Genomic DNA, 16185 nt, shown 5'->3' on the forward strand with positions numbered 1-16185 from the left:
CAAATTTTTTTATTGGTGTTAATTTTTTATATTATTTTGGTCAGTTGGGACAATGATTAGATTTGATTTTCAATTGGAAGATGGAAGGGGATAGATGCTTTGCAAGCAGCAAGTGGAAGATTTTTAAGTGCACAAGTGGCAACTTCAAATCATATTTAGGAATTTTTTCTCTTCTACTCATTCTCTTCTTTTCTCATTGTAAAGGGTTGGTTGCTTCCAGTCTATTGAGATCAGAGCTCTAGCTATGATTCCATCATTCATCAGTATTTCTCCATGTTCAAACAACATTGTAGTTTTGTTTGAGCAACTAGTTAATACAATCATCTTTGGTGTATTATAATGGGTTATTGCATGCACCTAATCTATTTATTTCAAAGAAATTAATGCAACAAATTCTTGTTGAAAACTTTCATTTTGAATCTTGTCCCCTTTCTATGGGTTTGCAATTTTCTGTGATGTACGGACAAAGAACATATAATTCAATTGCAACTTGATTTGAAGTTGTATGTCATTGTGTGTTTTGTTGTTGAGTCGAAGACTTAAGTAAATACTTAATATGCATTGACAAAATTGGAGGGTTTGTAAGAGGATTTGATAAGCATGAGATTCATTTTAAAGATTGATGTCGAATTTACAAAGTAAGTAGATAGATCATAAGGACATGAGTGTATGTTTTGACTTGTATGATACCCAAGGGATAAGGGATTGATCAACTAGGAGATTGCATGTTTCTTGTCGTTGCAAATGTGGGTTATGTTGATTTCAAATCAATTAATCAATATCCATTTGCCTTTCATGTTGTAGAGCTAAAAAAGATAACCACACTTCGCTTGTCAATTTCATAGGTTATGTTACTAGCTATCATATACCTTAGTCATTTACATGAGCATAGAATGATTTTGAGTTTTCATTGGCTTAATATGGATTCAGATTTATGATTTTTCGCATTGGTCACATAATAGAATCTAAGGTCTATCTGCTTAGTTCTTGCAGAGCCTGAAGAAGAAGGAGTTCAGCCTTATAGTTGGCCTTGATGTCTGAATAGGTGTGCTGAATATGAGAGTTAGCTACACCTTAGATGTATTTGTTCTTATCATTGGGTTATTCAAAAACTGTTCAATCAGGAGCCAACAGAGAGTAGTATAAGAAATATCAAATGTATGAGGTGTTACAATGAAATGAGAGACTTGGGTGGGAAGAGGGGAACAATACCATGTAAAGGACTTGAAGAGCCAAAGTTAACACTAATGCCTTGAAGAATCTCTTACTTGTAAATCTTATTCATCAAAAATTGTACAAATATAAACCAAATATGTGGGAGAAAAAGAACTAGCTAAAGAGGCAAGTCCATGGGAAGACAATTTCACAGTAATAGAGACATATTGTCTACTGCTTTGTTCTATGTGTTCCTTACAATAAAGTTATCTTGTTCATTATGATGAATATTATCAATTAGCATCATAGACACCATTTTCAACTCAACTCCTAGTCATTATAAGGATAAGGTAAATTTCTTAGACTTCTTCTTAAACGGGGACTAAGATAGAAATGGAACTTTGACATAAACTTAGTCTACAAATCCAAAAGGATAAAAAATGATAAAAGAAGTGAAAATTTTACTAGAAGAATGAGAAAATTAGATTATTATATTTAGAAGCAAAATTAAAAAATTTGAAATAAAAATAGTGAGGACCTAAAAAGGTTTAAAGTTCACTAAATGAAACAAAATAAAACTACTTTTTAAGTACTCTAGGCTAATGCAAAGCAATAAATCAATGATAACTAAATTTATCCATATTAAAAAATAAAAATAGTAATTTACGTGTAATCATATGCCTAATAAAATGTCAAATGAAGAGACATAGCTTCATGTATGTCTTGGAGGTGGCTTGTGTTGTAAGTATGATTTCTAGTGCACAATAAACCTTTATAATCATATTTGAGATTAGTAATCATATTGTTTGTTTGAGGTTGGGTGTTTGCATTTTGAAATGATCTTCTTATGGAAATGAATCCTTCTAATGAAAACAACCCATCAGAACAATAGTTGCATTGTCATAGTTGTTTGGAATTTATTCACCTTATTTTTTAATATACGTCTACAAGTCAAGGTATTGTTGGCAAACATCATTAAAAGATTGCTAGAAAATGATCTTTTTCTTTGGTCAAACCCCTAAGATTTGATTTAGCAATTTTAGGATTAAAAAACCATAAGCAACCATGCAAAATCTCTTAATTTATTAATAAATTAATACACTAATATAAGTTGATGATGTGACAAAAACTCTATTTTGCTCCCTATATGATAAATCAAGTTGATAGAGAGCTATTGGATAGCCAAAAAGAAAAGGAATTGATTTTTATTTTTTCTACAACCACCTAACAAACTCAAGTTAACAAATAATAGCTAACAAGAGAAGAGTTTACTTGAGCCCAAGAGTTAACTAAATTTATAAATTTTCAAGTCATCTTGACACCACTAAATTTATTTCAAATAAAATAAATACATAAAATTAAGATAAAGGTTGGTCCCTAAAAATATAAATAAATGAAACACACTAAACTATTCGCCAAACATAATACAAAAATACATCAATAAAGACAAGCTAAGTAAATTAGAACCGTAGATTTTATAGGGGGTGGACCATTGAATTTTTTGAGTGGCCATTGTTTCCTTGACTACATCATCCAAGTTGCTTCATGTGATTCAATATTTATTTATTAAATGTGACACCTTTTTATACATAGACCAAACATGGGAGATTCTTATAGTTATAGGATTATCGTGACCATCGGTTATAAAAGAAGAAAAAGAAAAAGATGACTCCAATTTGGAGGATACGTTATTCTTCACGAGTCTTGGTCAAGAGTGAAAGCTACGCCATCTGTCCATCACTCACTAATTGTGTATTAAAAAAATACAAAGTACTCCATGCAACCCAAGAAAAAATCCAATGTACAGTAGCCAGTTATGCCTTCACCATTATCATTATCATTCCTCAATATCTTGACTTCAACATTATTCATCTTTGAACTTAAGTCACAACCCCAGATTCTAACTTGTTTGTAAAGGTAAATGCTTACCCACCAAGGACAGGAAGGTGACTCTTTTTCAGCATAAAACAGATTGATTTTTTTAATTTTTCAGTTTCTAATTATATAAAAACAAGTAGGTAGATTCCACATAAAGCAAGTGGAGCAATCACTTACCCATTCAACAGTTCTCACCATAATCAATGGGAAGGATTCTCTCTTAAGCAAATTAGCATTCATGGTGGAAAAATATCTACCCATGTTTCTTGGCCTGTGATCTATGCAGTCATGGTCATCTTGAACATATAAAACTTCTCCATAATGAGTGAAGACCTTATAATAAGGTGTTGACCATTTTATTTTTGGGGGCAAATGTGGACGAGCCACTATATAACATGTTGACCATAATTAAATAGTAATTATTTGGATAATCGCCTTCTTCAATCCATCCCCAACTTTTCTTGGAAGATTGATCAAAAGAATCTCAAATGTGAGATTGGAAGTAACAGAGGTTAAAGCTTTAAACAGCCAGCACACTGTTTGTTATTTTGGGAAGGTAAAAGTTAAACAGCCAGCACGCTGTTTGTTATTGTGGAAGGACAGAGCTTAAACAACCAGCTTGCTGTCTGTTATAGTGATAAGATAAATCTTAAAGAACCAGCAGACTGGTTGTTACTTTGGAAGGATACTGCTTGTTATTTTTTGGAAAGGTTAAACTTAAATGGCAAGCACATTATTTGTCTTTCGAAGGATAGAGCTCAAACAACCAGCACTCTAAAAAAGAACAAGAAGATTTCCACAATCCATATGAAACTATCAGATTTTATGCTCCTGGATTCAATTATGTGATTATTTGGCATCAAGATTTCGGATCACAGAGTGTGATCCATCATCAGGATAAGAGATTTCTGTAATACTGCAAACTATTGAACTTTCATCAACATAAATAGATGTTATGGCTTTAAATTTGGTTCCACCCAATGCAATTAGAACTCTGTCTCGCCAATGCCTATAAAGCACAAGCCCAGCAGGGTCAGAATTACATTTGAGAGCCAGACTTGTGATGGGAAGCCAAATGATCCATCTCTTGAATCAGGGATTAGCGCTTACACGAAACTTGTATAAGAGTTTTGTCAAAAACACTTAATGAGCTAAGCTTAGAAAGGGAAAAATGTCAGTAGTCCCTTGGTAATACAGGCATCTTTGTGTTCCTTATTGTTAAGGAAATGTCCCTGTCACTTATGTGTGTGATTTAAGTTTTCTCGCTTAGCTGATGACACTTCCCATCAGGTTAGACAAATTGATGAAAGCCTCTCCAGAAACTTAAATTTTGTTTATTTGTCAGTGCCCCTTGAAAGTTTCTTTGATTTGGTAATCCAGCAACTTTGTCTGGTAAACCTGTGTGTAATGTTGAATAGTCACTTTAACAAGACTTTCACTTTAGAATACTTGATGAATGCCATAAATCTATCGGGTACAAAAATTCTACAGTCATCCTATACGTACTTCAATCAAGAAGCTCTCAAAGTAAATGCAAAAATATTAAATATGTATCTGTAACCATAGATGTGAAGCTATTGTTTATATTCTACACTCCATGACTCCAAGGGAAGCCAAATCAGCCAAAGGCTGAATCTTATTTCATTGAAATGGTGCATATTGTATCTTCTTTGAATATGGTGTTAGGAACATGTTGTGAAGCTCCTTAGCAAATGCAACATCAGATAATGCTTCCAAAATCTTTCCAATCATGCTTGACAAACTCAAATCTCGCAGACTGAGCCATTATTGCTTAGGTTTTGAACTTCACATGAGAATATCTGCATCTAGTGATAAAAACTATATGTTGTGTGATCTATAATGAAGGAAAATGCCTCTCCAAAATGATCTAGTATCTGCTTGGAGGTTCAAATGCCTCTTTAGACATGACCAAAGAACTGATAATAATGCAAGGGAGAAGGAATCCTTCCACCTCCATTTCGGTTCCCTCCAATTCAATTTCTATAATTGTTCATGTCTTCATTTGTGGTTTAGTGTCTTTGATTCAGTTTGTGAATCTATATAGTTCATACTATCATGTGGGAAATTATGGAAGAAAGAAGAATCATTTTTGGTTGAAAGCGTCTCAAACTTTTTTGAAGTGCTAATATTAAGTTTGTATTACAACACCGTGATGGCAGATCATAAAACACTCAACATGTAGTCACATTCTTCCTTAATGCAAATTATGATGATTATATAGACTTCACAATTAACTTTTTCACCAGATTACTCGCTAACTTTTAAGCAAATCAGTGGACCTTCTCTACGAGCAGAAATCTGAAACTTTAAGAGAAAACAAGCAGACTCTTAAAAAACAGTTCACTGACTGTCAACTCAAAAGAATGAATCTTAAAACAACTACTACAGGCGAACATGGGCAAAAAGAGGAAGCAGCATAATGTCCAGAAACATAAAATGTACTTAACATTTTGAATCGAGATATGTCAGAAACAAAATTATAGAAGCCTGTTCTTGCAAAAAGAATAATGGTTTCACTTCATTCATTCAATTGGGGATTGATAGTAGAAGCCTTTCCTGTATAGCATTTCTAGTTCATCAGAAGTTCTTTTACTGATGAAGAAGAAGAAAACAATATATTTTTGGATTGAAACCGGATTATGATTTCAGTTCCTTGAACTCAATCTCATCAACATGTGTGGATAGCTGCCAAAGTGATATCTTAGTGAAGTACCTTTACAACGAGAGTACTGCCTGGAATGCATCAAAATTGCTTGATTGCTAGACAGCTAAGACACTCATCATTTACGTGCTCCTCCTGGTGCCTGACACTATCTTCATTGATTTAAAGAAGTAACCAAAAAAGTTGGGACAGAAGAAAATACCATTATTGGTACATACATACCTTGTAAGTTCCCCTTCCAGGCCTCAGCAGATGAAAAATTAAGCTGTAAATTTGTTCTTGGCAGAGTACTTTAGTAGCTACAATCAATCATTTTAGCGCTTTGAAAGAATCAACTGCATTATTGGCCACGGCTCCTCCTAGCATTTTCACTTTCTGGTTAACGCTCTCCGCACAAGCCGAGATCGCATCCAAGCCATAGGCAACTCGGATGTCATCCTCCTCCATAGGTGGTGGCTGATTGAGGTCCAGCAGATCGTCTCTTAGGTTCCAATCAGCTCGCTTTTCAGTTGAGATCACACTAGTTGCCGTCTCTGTAACTCTTTCACCAATCCAATGACATCTCTTATGCCCACCTAAAGCCTGTCCAGAGGAGAAAACCCTACGGCAGATGGAGCACTGATGAGTCTGGGGCTTTCCTACTTTGTGTGAGAAGGATTCTTGCTCTTCTTGTGTCAAATGGCTCATTGTCACAGCCCCTTCCTCCTCAAACTTAATTACATGAAGACCGGAAACCATGTTTCCATTAGCACCCTCAAGTTGCCGTTCAGGCTTAGGCTTAGGCTCAGGCTCGGCTTCTAGCATAAAACTATCTTCCCCTTCTCCCGCAACTTCTTCTTCTAGCCTTTCTCCATTCCCATCTACCGCAAAGCAGCCCTTGACTTTCCTGTGGCTCGCCCTGTGGCCGCCCAAAGCCTGGTGAGAATTAAAGACCTTCTTGCATGTGTTGCATTGATGTTGCTGTTGGTGTTGAGTGGACTCAGCAATGCCTCCCACATCCCCATCCACATCCGATTCGAATATCGAATTCCTCTTCTTCTTTCTCCTCCTCTTCTGGACTAATCTTGATTCCTCCCCACCAGACCCTCCCAAATCCTCTATGCTCCCTTGCGATTCAAGGTTCGAGACTATCCGAGGCTTGGAATCATACACCGACTCCTCGGTGGACTCCCTTTCCTCCTCCTCATTATTATTGTTACTCCTCGTCCTTCGGGCAAGCATGACGAGCAAATGCGCGGTGTCTCTCTCATCATGATCAGCTCCGACATCTTTGGGGCCACCCCGTCTCTTGGGCTCTGCCTCTGCCCTGTTGCAACTACTCCTACTACTTCTACTTCTAGTCATGGACCAGTTGGGGAGCAAAAGGCGCCTGTGCCTTAGCTGAGATCCAACATATTCGGAAGAGTAGGGAAGGGGAGGCAAAATACCTGAGACGGATTCCTGCCATTGCCAGCTGCTGGTTCGACCCTGAAGGTCATGAGTGAATTCGGGATCCATAAGAATGCTGCTGCGCTTCGGATTGTTCCTCAGAGTGTACAGCGACACCATCTTTGGGGAGCTCAACCCGCCCTCTGAAGACCCCGATGAATCCGCATCCGATGAATCTGATCCGTCAACTTCGGCCGCTCCTTCCATCGACAGTGAATTATGGGACTCCTCCTCCGCCCCTCCTCCTCCTCCTCCTCCTCCTCCTGCTTTGAAGGATGCTCCATGGATTCGAATGTGACCTCCCAGAGCACGCCCCGAGGTGAAAGACCTGTTGCAATGCTTGCAAACATGGTAACGGTTTCTGCTCTTACCCGCGTTTCTCTCCTCCGAATTAATCCTGCTCCTCTCATCTTCCTCTTCATTCCTCGCAGCTGCATGGAAGTCATTGATCTGGCTTCTGGTCACTTTGGATTTTTTCCTCCTAGAAACCAGGCCCACATCAGTAGTAGGATGAGATGGGGATGAGGAGAACGAATTCTTGCTTGGATTAGCCATACTGTGATCCATCAAGAACGACCGCCCACCAAAGCAAGACACCCAAAAGCTACTTGGATCTAGCTGAGGGCAATTAGAGACTGAGGAGCTCTGCCGCAATCAAGATCATCCCCAATAAAGAGAAGCATTACATCCATAGAAAAAGCGGCAGCTGCTTCGGTAACCATATTAAGTACAGAGCAGAGCAGAGCAGAGCAGAAGAGATGCCTTGCAATGTCTAAACACAGTACCAACAAGAAGAAGAAGAGTAACAAACAATTAATTAATCTCCCATTAACATTCATTCCATTTCTCCAGTCCCAAGAAACTCCAACTTCCTTACGAGTGCCTCATCAGAAGAGTACATTCATACATCTCAAGTGATGACACCTAGCATATCTCGCCTCCTTTGCCTCGCCTCCACCATTACCTAACTCTCTGCCGTGTAACAAACATTTTGTCAACACCGTGTCCTGCTCCACTGATGCTATATGACTCAGTCAGGAAAAAGCGAATTCAATGCAGAAGGGGAAAAACAGTCATGGATAGATCTAACCTTGTACGACTAACTCCTTGTTTACCTCGAATAAAATAGGAGAAACATGTATTTCGTGACGCCCTCCAGAGAGGTTGTTATCATCGAATGCAATGCGATGCGATGAGAGCAGTTACTCACATTTCTACGCAACAGAGTGTTTGCCTCGCATATGGCAGATAAGCCTTTCTTTTCTTTTCTTTCTACCTTTTCCCTTGTCTTTCTTTAACTATAACTAATATACCACCTTCCTCGTGCCTATCATCAATGTTGACCATCTCAACACATTGTAACTCCATGTTTTAGCATGGTAATTATTGGGAATAATGACCCATAACTGATTATGAGGGTGTCTCAATTGTTAGGATGGGGTATGGTATTGGGTTATTTATGTTTTAGGGAGGTTAAGTCTTTGGTGTCTCTTGTTTCTTTGTTTTAATGAATTGTATTGTTGATTTTTTGGTTGGGTTAGTCATAAAAGTTGATCTATGATATGATGGTCTCATTAATTTGCATAGGAAATTCAATTAATTGGAATGATGTGACAATGAATGGTTGTATAAGCCCATCTTTAGAAGATCATTATGTGTTGATAGAATTAAATGAAAGCATGTTCTTTTTCACCGATCTTAGATGGAATAGGTAGGTCAAAATAACCTTTGGGTTGAAAAAGAAGATATTATAGTGCTACTTTTGACAATTAAGGTAGTTTTGTAGGACTTTGTTTATTTGGTGGTCAACAGTTGCTTTGTAAGATTGGTCATAAAGATTGACTATTAATATGACAACCTCGTCAATTTGCATGTGAATTTTAGTTAATTGGAATGGATGAGATGGTGAATTGTTATATAAGTTTTTCCTAACATGATCAACATGTGTTGATAGAATTAAAGGAAAACATGCTCCCTCCCATTGATCCTAAATGGAATAAGGGGTTTGACATGGTCCTAGCCACCTTGGTTTTAAAAAGAAGTTAGAAAAGTGCTACTTTTGATTGTTTAGGTAGTTTAGTAGGATTTTTTTATTAGTGGAATTATGTCATCATTATAGTGGTTTGATTCCACCCGTCTCTCAAATGCCCATCACTAAGTGATAAAATTGAGGACGGAACCCCACTCACCCTACAACAAGGTTTATACATTATTTTATACAAATATATTATTCTCGTGCCTGAAAGTTTTCATTATTGGTGTACACAACTTAAAACATACACATTGGTCTAACATTTACTATTACATATATCCATTTTTCCATTAAATATATAACTTAGATAATCTATCTTATTAAACTCTTAATCTATTTTCCTTTCCTATATCACATAATTTAATAAATCTTATGTGTTAATTTTCTTATTTTACACTTAAAAATATAAAATAAATAAACATTTTAATTTAATTTCAACTCTTATTTGACAATTGCCTAACCAACTTGATCGTAATCATGGATATCTACATTGATCTAACCATTAGTTCATCCATTTGAATCTACTTGCCTTAAACCATTTTGAGTGAAATTAACTTAAATAATTCATTATCATGATGTTGTGGTAATGATATCATTCCTTAACCATTTTAACAAAAAAAGCTTTGAGCATAACTATTTTGGAGTTTAATAAGAACTCTATGGGTATGATGCATTTATTTGTCAACAATTTCTTGCTTTAAGTGAAGTATAGTTGAGTATGAAATAGGATTTTGATATTGTCTTTAAGCTCCATATATTTTCTTACATAGATTTAGCAAGCTCAATGAAACATGGTCTTTTTAAAACCCTTATTTTTGGAAGCTAACTTATTTGATTTAGCAAGTTTCTAGTCACTTTTGGAGGAATCTAAGGGTGAACTTTCACAAAGACCTTCCAAGAACAAAATGGACATTAAATTTCAAAAGTTGCAAAGGCCCACAAGATGAAGATTCGACCCATGCTGGTAAATTTTTTATATTTTTTTTCTAAGGCTTTTGTAATTCATATATTAAGAATTACTCTTTTTTGCAAAGTCATCTATGCCAAAATAGTTTCTCACCCATTTGTTTATTGTGGGTCAAAATTTCTTTTGTTCCACTTTGTAAACAAGATTTTGTTTGCTAGTCAATGTCAAAGTCTCTATTGTAAACACCCTTTTAATGCATGGTTATTACTCAAATCTTAAATTAGTTTGTATTATTAATATCACTATTCATATTGGTGAATAGGACTTACCACCCCCTTTGTCCCTCTAGTCCTTTCCCATCATCAAATCAATAACTAGTGGTTATTCCTAGCCCCAAAGTGCTAGAATTAATAATTAGACCTTAAGCTCTAATAAATGATTGAGAATTAATTGCTAGTATCAATTAGCAAAGCTATATATTAGTATTGATTGTCAAAACATAGTTACCTATGCAGTTAGACCCTAAGTACAAAACTTAGATCTCTTTCCTTTTAGGCATTAAACTAACACACTTTAATCAAATTTACATAAATATTCCCCCTCATATCTCAATGTTGTGTTCTTTTACATGCACTTGAAAGCTATCTCATTACATCTCGCTTAGTAGAAGTAGTTTTCAAATATTTTAGCTCAAAATTTAGGTATTATTATTGAAATTCTTTTTTTTTTAAATTTCTCAATCACACACAGCTATCAGATATAAAAGTTAGATTTGATACATTGTAGTAGCCTACATTTTGTGTGCAATAATATTTATTTCTATTTTTTAGAGGCTTAAATTTTATTTTCTAATATCTTTCTTATAAAAATAACTTGTCAAAACTCATATATCTGAAACTACTAGCATGTTTCTTATAGAACAACTATTAAATATTCTCTTTTAAGAACTAGTTTTGTCACACTTTTTTTGTATGAATTGATAGAAAATAAAACTTAGTTTCTATTTATGTGAGAAATTTTGAGCACTTATGAACTCAGAGGTTAGACTTGATTTCATGTTTTCTTTTGTTGTGTTAATATATGAAAAAAAATTGCACATGTTCTTCATTTTTACTACACGGTGATCTTGGGAACTAATTTAAACAATTGTCTTTCTTTCAAATTAATAGGCTTTCTTAAGGATCACAACACTTGAGGGAATTTCCTAAACCATGTGCTATGATATAGTATAGAATGAGGTAAGAGTAGAATTTATACCTTAAAGGAGTCACGTCGTTTTTGAAACAGGTTTTCAATACATGTTGAGGTGAATTAAAATTCATTTCCACTTAATTCACATTCTTTTACATGGGATACAGTTCAAAAATCTAGACCTTGTAAACTCTTGTAATATATAGATGATATTTTTAAATCCTAGAGAGGACCTATCAACCATCATTTATTTTGGTGGGCTGTAATAATATTCTTTAAGTTGTAGAAACAAATCCCTTTATGAGGAAGGTATTGTAAGGAAACTCAGGTGCGAAAACAGCTTCCTACACTAATCTCATAAGGAAAGTATGGTGCAAATCCTTTTTAAATTCTTCTACACTTACAGATTCAATATCATGTAAACAACATTATAGCAACCAGCCATGCATACAGAAAATAGATAGAGAAAGAAACACATAACACAAAGATTTGCCGGTGGGGAAAAACCTTTCGGTAAAACAACCCCACCCCTCCAGAACCTACACAATGTATTATCTTCAACACAAGATTACAATACACTTGCAATGCAAGTTCAACATCAATGATAGAAAATTCCAGCAGCACCTCAGTACCTGCAAACTTTCATCTATCACTCTACTGCATTACAACATGCAATGAACATCTTAAGACCCAATAAAATACGCACAAAGAAATTGGGCATTTTTCATGGCTCAACCACCAAGAAACATGCACAATGCCACATGTACATCCCATACCAAGAAAAGGGCGTCCATCCCTTGAATAGGCAATGACAACTTGTCATAGAATCCGCCAAAAATAGCGATCACAAGAGAAGTGTAAGGGAATCCGTCATACCAACCTATTTTTGGCATATTCTCTTACACACACCAACCACTCTTTCTTGGGTGCCCAAATAGGCCTCATGTCATAAGATGCTCTTACACCTGTCATAGCATATTCCTTAAATAGCTCTTACGCGTCATAGGAATCCGTCATAACCATTTCAGCCATGATCTCCTTCACACACTTCAAGATGCCGACACATGTAAGTGATCAACATGCCAACTAGACATGTACACTCACATTACATATTATTTGCAAAAATACATTTTACAAAACAAATAATAATAAGAATAGGAATTATACAAGGTTGAGACACCTTATTCCTAACATTCTCCCACTTGTCGAACACCTTGTAAGAGCAACAGGAACATAACATGAACTAACCGCTATAGGCCGAAAGGCCCATAGACTCCGAACACCATCTGAACTTCTCAGTGCCCACTGGTTTCGTTAATGCATCTGCAACATTCTTCACAGTATCTACCTTCTCCAAATTTACCTTTCCATCTTCGACCATATCTCTCACAAAGTGAAACTGCACATCAATGTGCTTCGTTCTGGCATGGAAAGTTGGATTCTTTGCAAGGCAAATAGCACTCTGACTGTCACACCAAATAGTAATCTGTTCTGCATCAACACCAACATCAGAACACAATCTCTTAAGCCAAATGGCTTCCTTACAAGCATGAGTAGCAGCCATGTACTCAGCTTTTGTAGTGGACAAAGCAACCACAGGTTGTCGCTTACTCATCCAACTGATGGCACCACCAAACATAGTGAACACATAACCACTGGTGGATCTCCTGCGATCAATATCACCTGCCCAATCTGAATCCACAAACCCATGAATACAAACTGAATGCAGAGATCTAGAAGAGTTACCATGATAACATATGGAGTAATCTGATGTACCCCTCAAATATCTGAATACTCGCTTAACTGCATCCCAATGTATCCGTCCAGGATTAGCCATAAATCGACTCAGGACTCCCACTACTTGGGCAATGTCTGGTCTAGTACAGACCATAGCATACATAAGACTGCCAACTGCACTAGCATAAGGTACTCTACTCATGTCCTCCACCTCACTAGGAGATTTTGGACAATCATCTACAGATAGCTTTGTTCCCACAGAAATAGGAACACATAGTGGTCTACAATCTGCCATGCTGAACCTGTCCAACACAGACTTCACATACTTACTCTGACTCAACCAAAGTTTTCTATTAGACCTGTCTCTACTGATTTCCATACCCAAGATATACCTCGCTGCCCCAAGATCTTTCATCTCAAACTATGCTGACAACTGAGATTTAAAATTAGAAATCATACCCTTACCCTTCCCAAATAGCAACATATCATCAACATATAATGCAACAATAAGAAGGCGATCATTTTCAACTCTGAAATAAACACAATGATCTGATTTCAATCTTACAAATCCAATTGACAACACAAAGGCATCAAACTTAAGGTACCACATCCTAGGAGATTGCTTCAAACCATATAGAGATTTCTTCAATCTGCAAACAAAGGATTCTTTACCTTTAACAATGTAGTGCTCAGGCTGTGACATATAAATCTCTTCCTCCAAATCACCATGAAGGAAAGCTATCTTCACATCCATCTGTTCTATCTCTAAATCATATGATGTAGCAAGAGATAACAGAAATCTAATGGATGTCAACTTTGAAACAGGAGAGAATATTTCACCATAATCTATTCCTTCTACCTGTGAATACCCCTTTGCAACCAATCTAGCTTTGTACCTTTCAACACTGTCATCTGCACAGAATTTCTTCTTGAACACCCATTTATAGCCAACAAGTTTTCTCCCTTTAGGCAAAGGTACAAGGTTCCATGTTTTTTTTTTCTCTAATGAAGCCATCTCATCATCCATAGCCTTAATCCAGGAACCTGGATCTTCCATGCCCAAAGCCTCTTTCACAGATCTAGGCTCATCAGTGTTAGTAATCAAAGTAAAAGCACAACTGGAATCTAACATAGAATAACCAAACCTTTCTGGTTGCTTTCTTTCTCTCATGGATCTCCTCAAGGGCTGAGGTTGAGGTTGTTCTTCCTCTTCTTCTGAACTATCAGAGCTGCTAGAGCTCTCCTCATCATTAGACCCAACATGGTCTCTTTGTTCAGTCTTCTCAGGGGTAGGAGGCAACTGAACAACATCTTTTTTCTTTTCTTTTTCATCTGGTTGTAGCATAATAGGAGAAGATGTTAGCTCTCTAAAAATAACATTTCTGCTATACAACACCTTGCTAGTCACAGGATCCCAAAGCTTGTATCCTTTCACACTAGTACTGTACCTGATGAAAATACATTTAACAGCTTTGATTTCCAACTTAGATCTTTTCTCCTTTGGAATGTATGCATAAGCTTCATAACCAAAAACATGAAGATGTCTGATTGAAGGCTTCTAACCAGACCACACCTCCATGGGTGTCTTACCAACAAGAGCTGATGTAGGAGATCTGTTAACCAGATAGCAAGCAGTGGCCACAGCTTCACCCCAAAACCTTTGTTCTAAACCAGCTCCACTAAGCATACTCCTAGCCTTCTCCATCAGTGTCCTGTTCATTCTCTTTGCAACTCCATTTTGCTTCGGGGTATAAGGAGTTGTCTTATACCTCTCGATACCTTGTTCTTTACAGAACTGTTCAAACTTTGCTGAGCAAAACTCACCACCATTGTTAGTTCTCACACACTTAATCTTCTTACTAGTCTGATTCTCTACAAGGGCTTTAAATTCCTTGAATCGACTAAAGACTTGTGTCTTACTTTTAAGGAAATAAATCCATGTCCTTCTACTATAATCATCTATGAAAGATACAAAAAATACAGACTTGGAGATCGAAGGAACTTTTACAGGATCAAATACATCAGAATGAATAAGATCCAAAACATTAGAAGATTTGTGAGAACTAGAGTAAAACTGAACATGATTTTGTTTACCATATACACAGTGTTCACAGAAGTCAAACTCGAGATTGCAATCATTTAACCCCTCAATGAGATTTTTGTTTTTCAGGGTTCTGAGACCCTTCTCACCAATGTGGCCAAGTCTCATATGCCACAACATTGTCTTTTCTGCAGGAAGCTTTCCTTCCAAAGTGTTTGCATTGCCATCGGAACCTATAACCACAGAATTCTTCACTGCTTGTTCAGATGGTGAGGATGAAGAACTGTTACATAGAGGAATACATGCATCTAGCTAAAACAAAGTACCTCTCCTAGTACCCTTAGCAAGCACCATCGATCCTCTAATCATCTTACATCCTTCTTTCGAAAAAACAACTTGCACACCTACATCGTTCAACATACTTACAGATAATAGGTTTCATGCTAGACCTAGAATGTGCATAACTCCATTGATTCCCTTTACTCGTCCATCAGGAAATTTGATAGTGACCCTTCCACGTCCAACTATCTTCAGGTGAGAATCATCACCCAAGTACACCTTTCCACCATCGAACTCTTCATATCTTGAGAACAAGTTTCGATGAGAGGTCATGTGAAAAGATGCACCCGAGTCAACCAACCACACATCATCAGATGCATGGGCTGCCAAAGCTACGATGAATGCATCGCCATCTTCTTGAGATTTTTCAGAACCAAAATTTGAGGCTTTCTTCTTCTTCTTAGGCTCTTTACAGTCTTTACGGAAGTGCCCAGTATTTTTACAGTTCCAACATTTTGCCTTGGACTTATTGGAGGTCTTTGACTTCCCACGGGATTTGGATCTACCCTTATTGTCAGACTTATTGTCATTTTTCTTTCCTCTTTCCGTGGATCTCCCACGAATAGCAAGGGCTTCTTTTTCTGAAACGGAAGCCTTTCTCTGCATCTCTTTTGATAGCAGCGAAGACACCACATCATCCATTTTGAAAGTGACTAATGTGCTTCTGAGAGCTATCACAAGATGGTCCCATGAATCCGGTAAAGAACACAAAAGTGTGTAGCAACGATCCTCCTCCTCTAACTTGACACCAACAGATGTCAACTATGCAGCCAGCAGATTAAATACATTTAAAT

The 16185-nt window shown here is 36.7% G+C and overlaps 1 protein-coding gene across 3 annotated transcripts; it reads right to left on the bottom strand.

The window, feature by feature from the left end:
* Nucleotides 1-5474: 5474 nt before the first annotated feature.
* LOC149538980 (uncharacterized) lies at nucleotides 5475-8421 on the bottom strand. Of its 3 annotated transcripts, none has more exons than XM_089800369.1 (2): nucleotides 8235-8421; nucleotides 5475-8116 (listed from the first exon to the last, which is right to left on the bottom strand). In XM_089800369.1, exon 2 carries the CDS (start codon nucleotides 7709-7711, stop codon nucleotides 6026-6028), a length of 1686 nt encoding a protein of 561 aa, XP_089656495.1. In that variant the 5' UTR covers nucleotides 7712-8116; nucleotides 8235-8421; the 3' UTR covers nucleotides 5475-6025. The 3 variants fall into 3 exon arrangements, with proteins under 3 accessions (XP_089656495.1, XP_089656494.1, XP_089656493.1); XM_089800368.1 differs by having other exon boundaries at nucleotides 8260-8420; XM_089800367.1 differs by having other exon boundaries at nucleotides 5475-8159; nucleotides 8260-8420.
* Between the last annotated feature and the right edge of the window lie 7764 nt (nucleotides 8422-16185).

The sequence above is a fragment of the Cupressus sempervirens genome, chromosome 9 (genome assembly GCF_028749045.1).
Source record: "Cupressus sempervirens isolate cs-2001-9-10 chromosome 9, ASM2874904v1, whole genome shotgun sequence".
Taxonomy (NCBI): domain Eukaryota; kingdom Viridiplantae; phylum Streptophyta; class Pinopsida; order Cupressales; family Cupressaceae; genus Cupressus; species Cupressus sempervirens.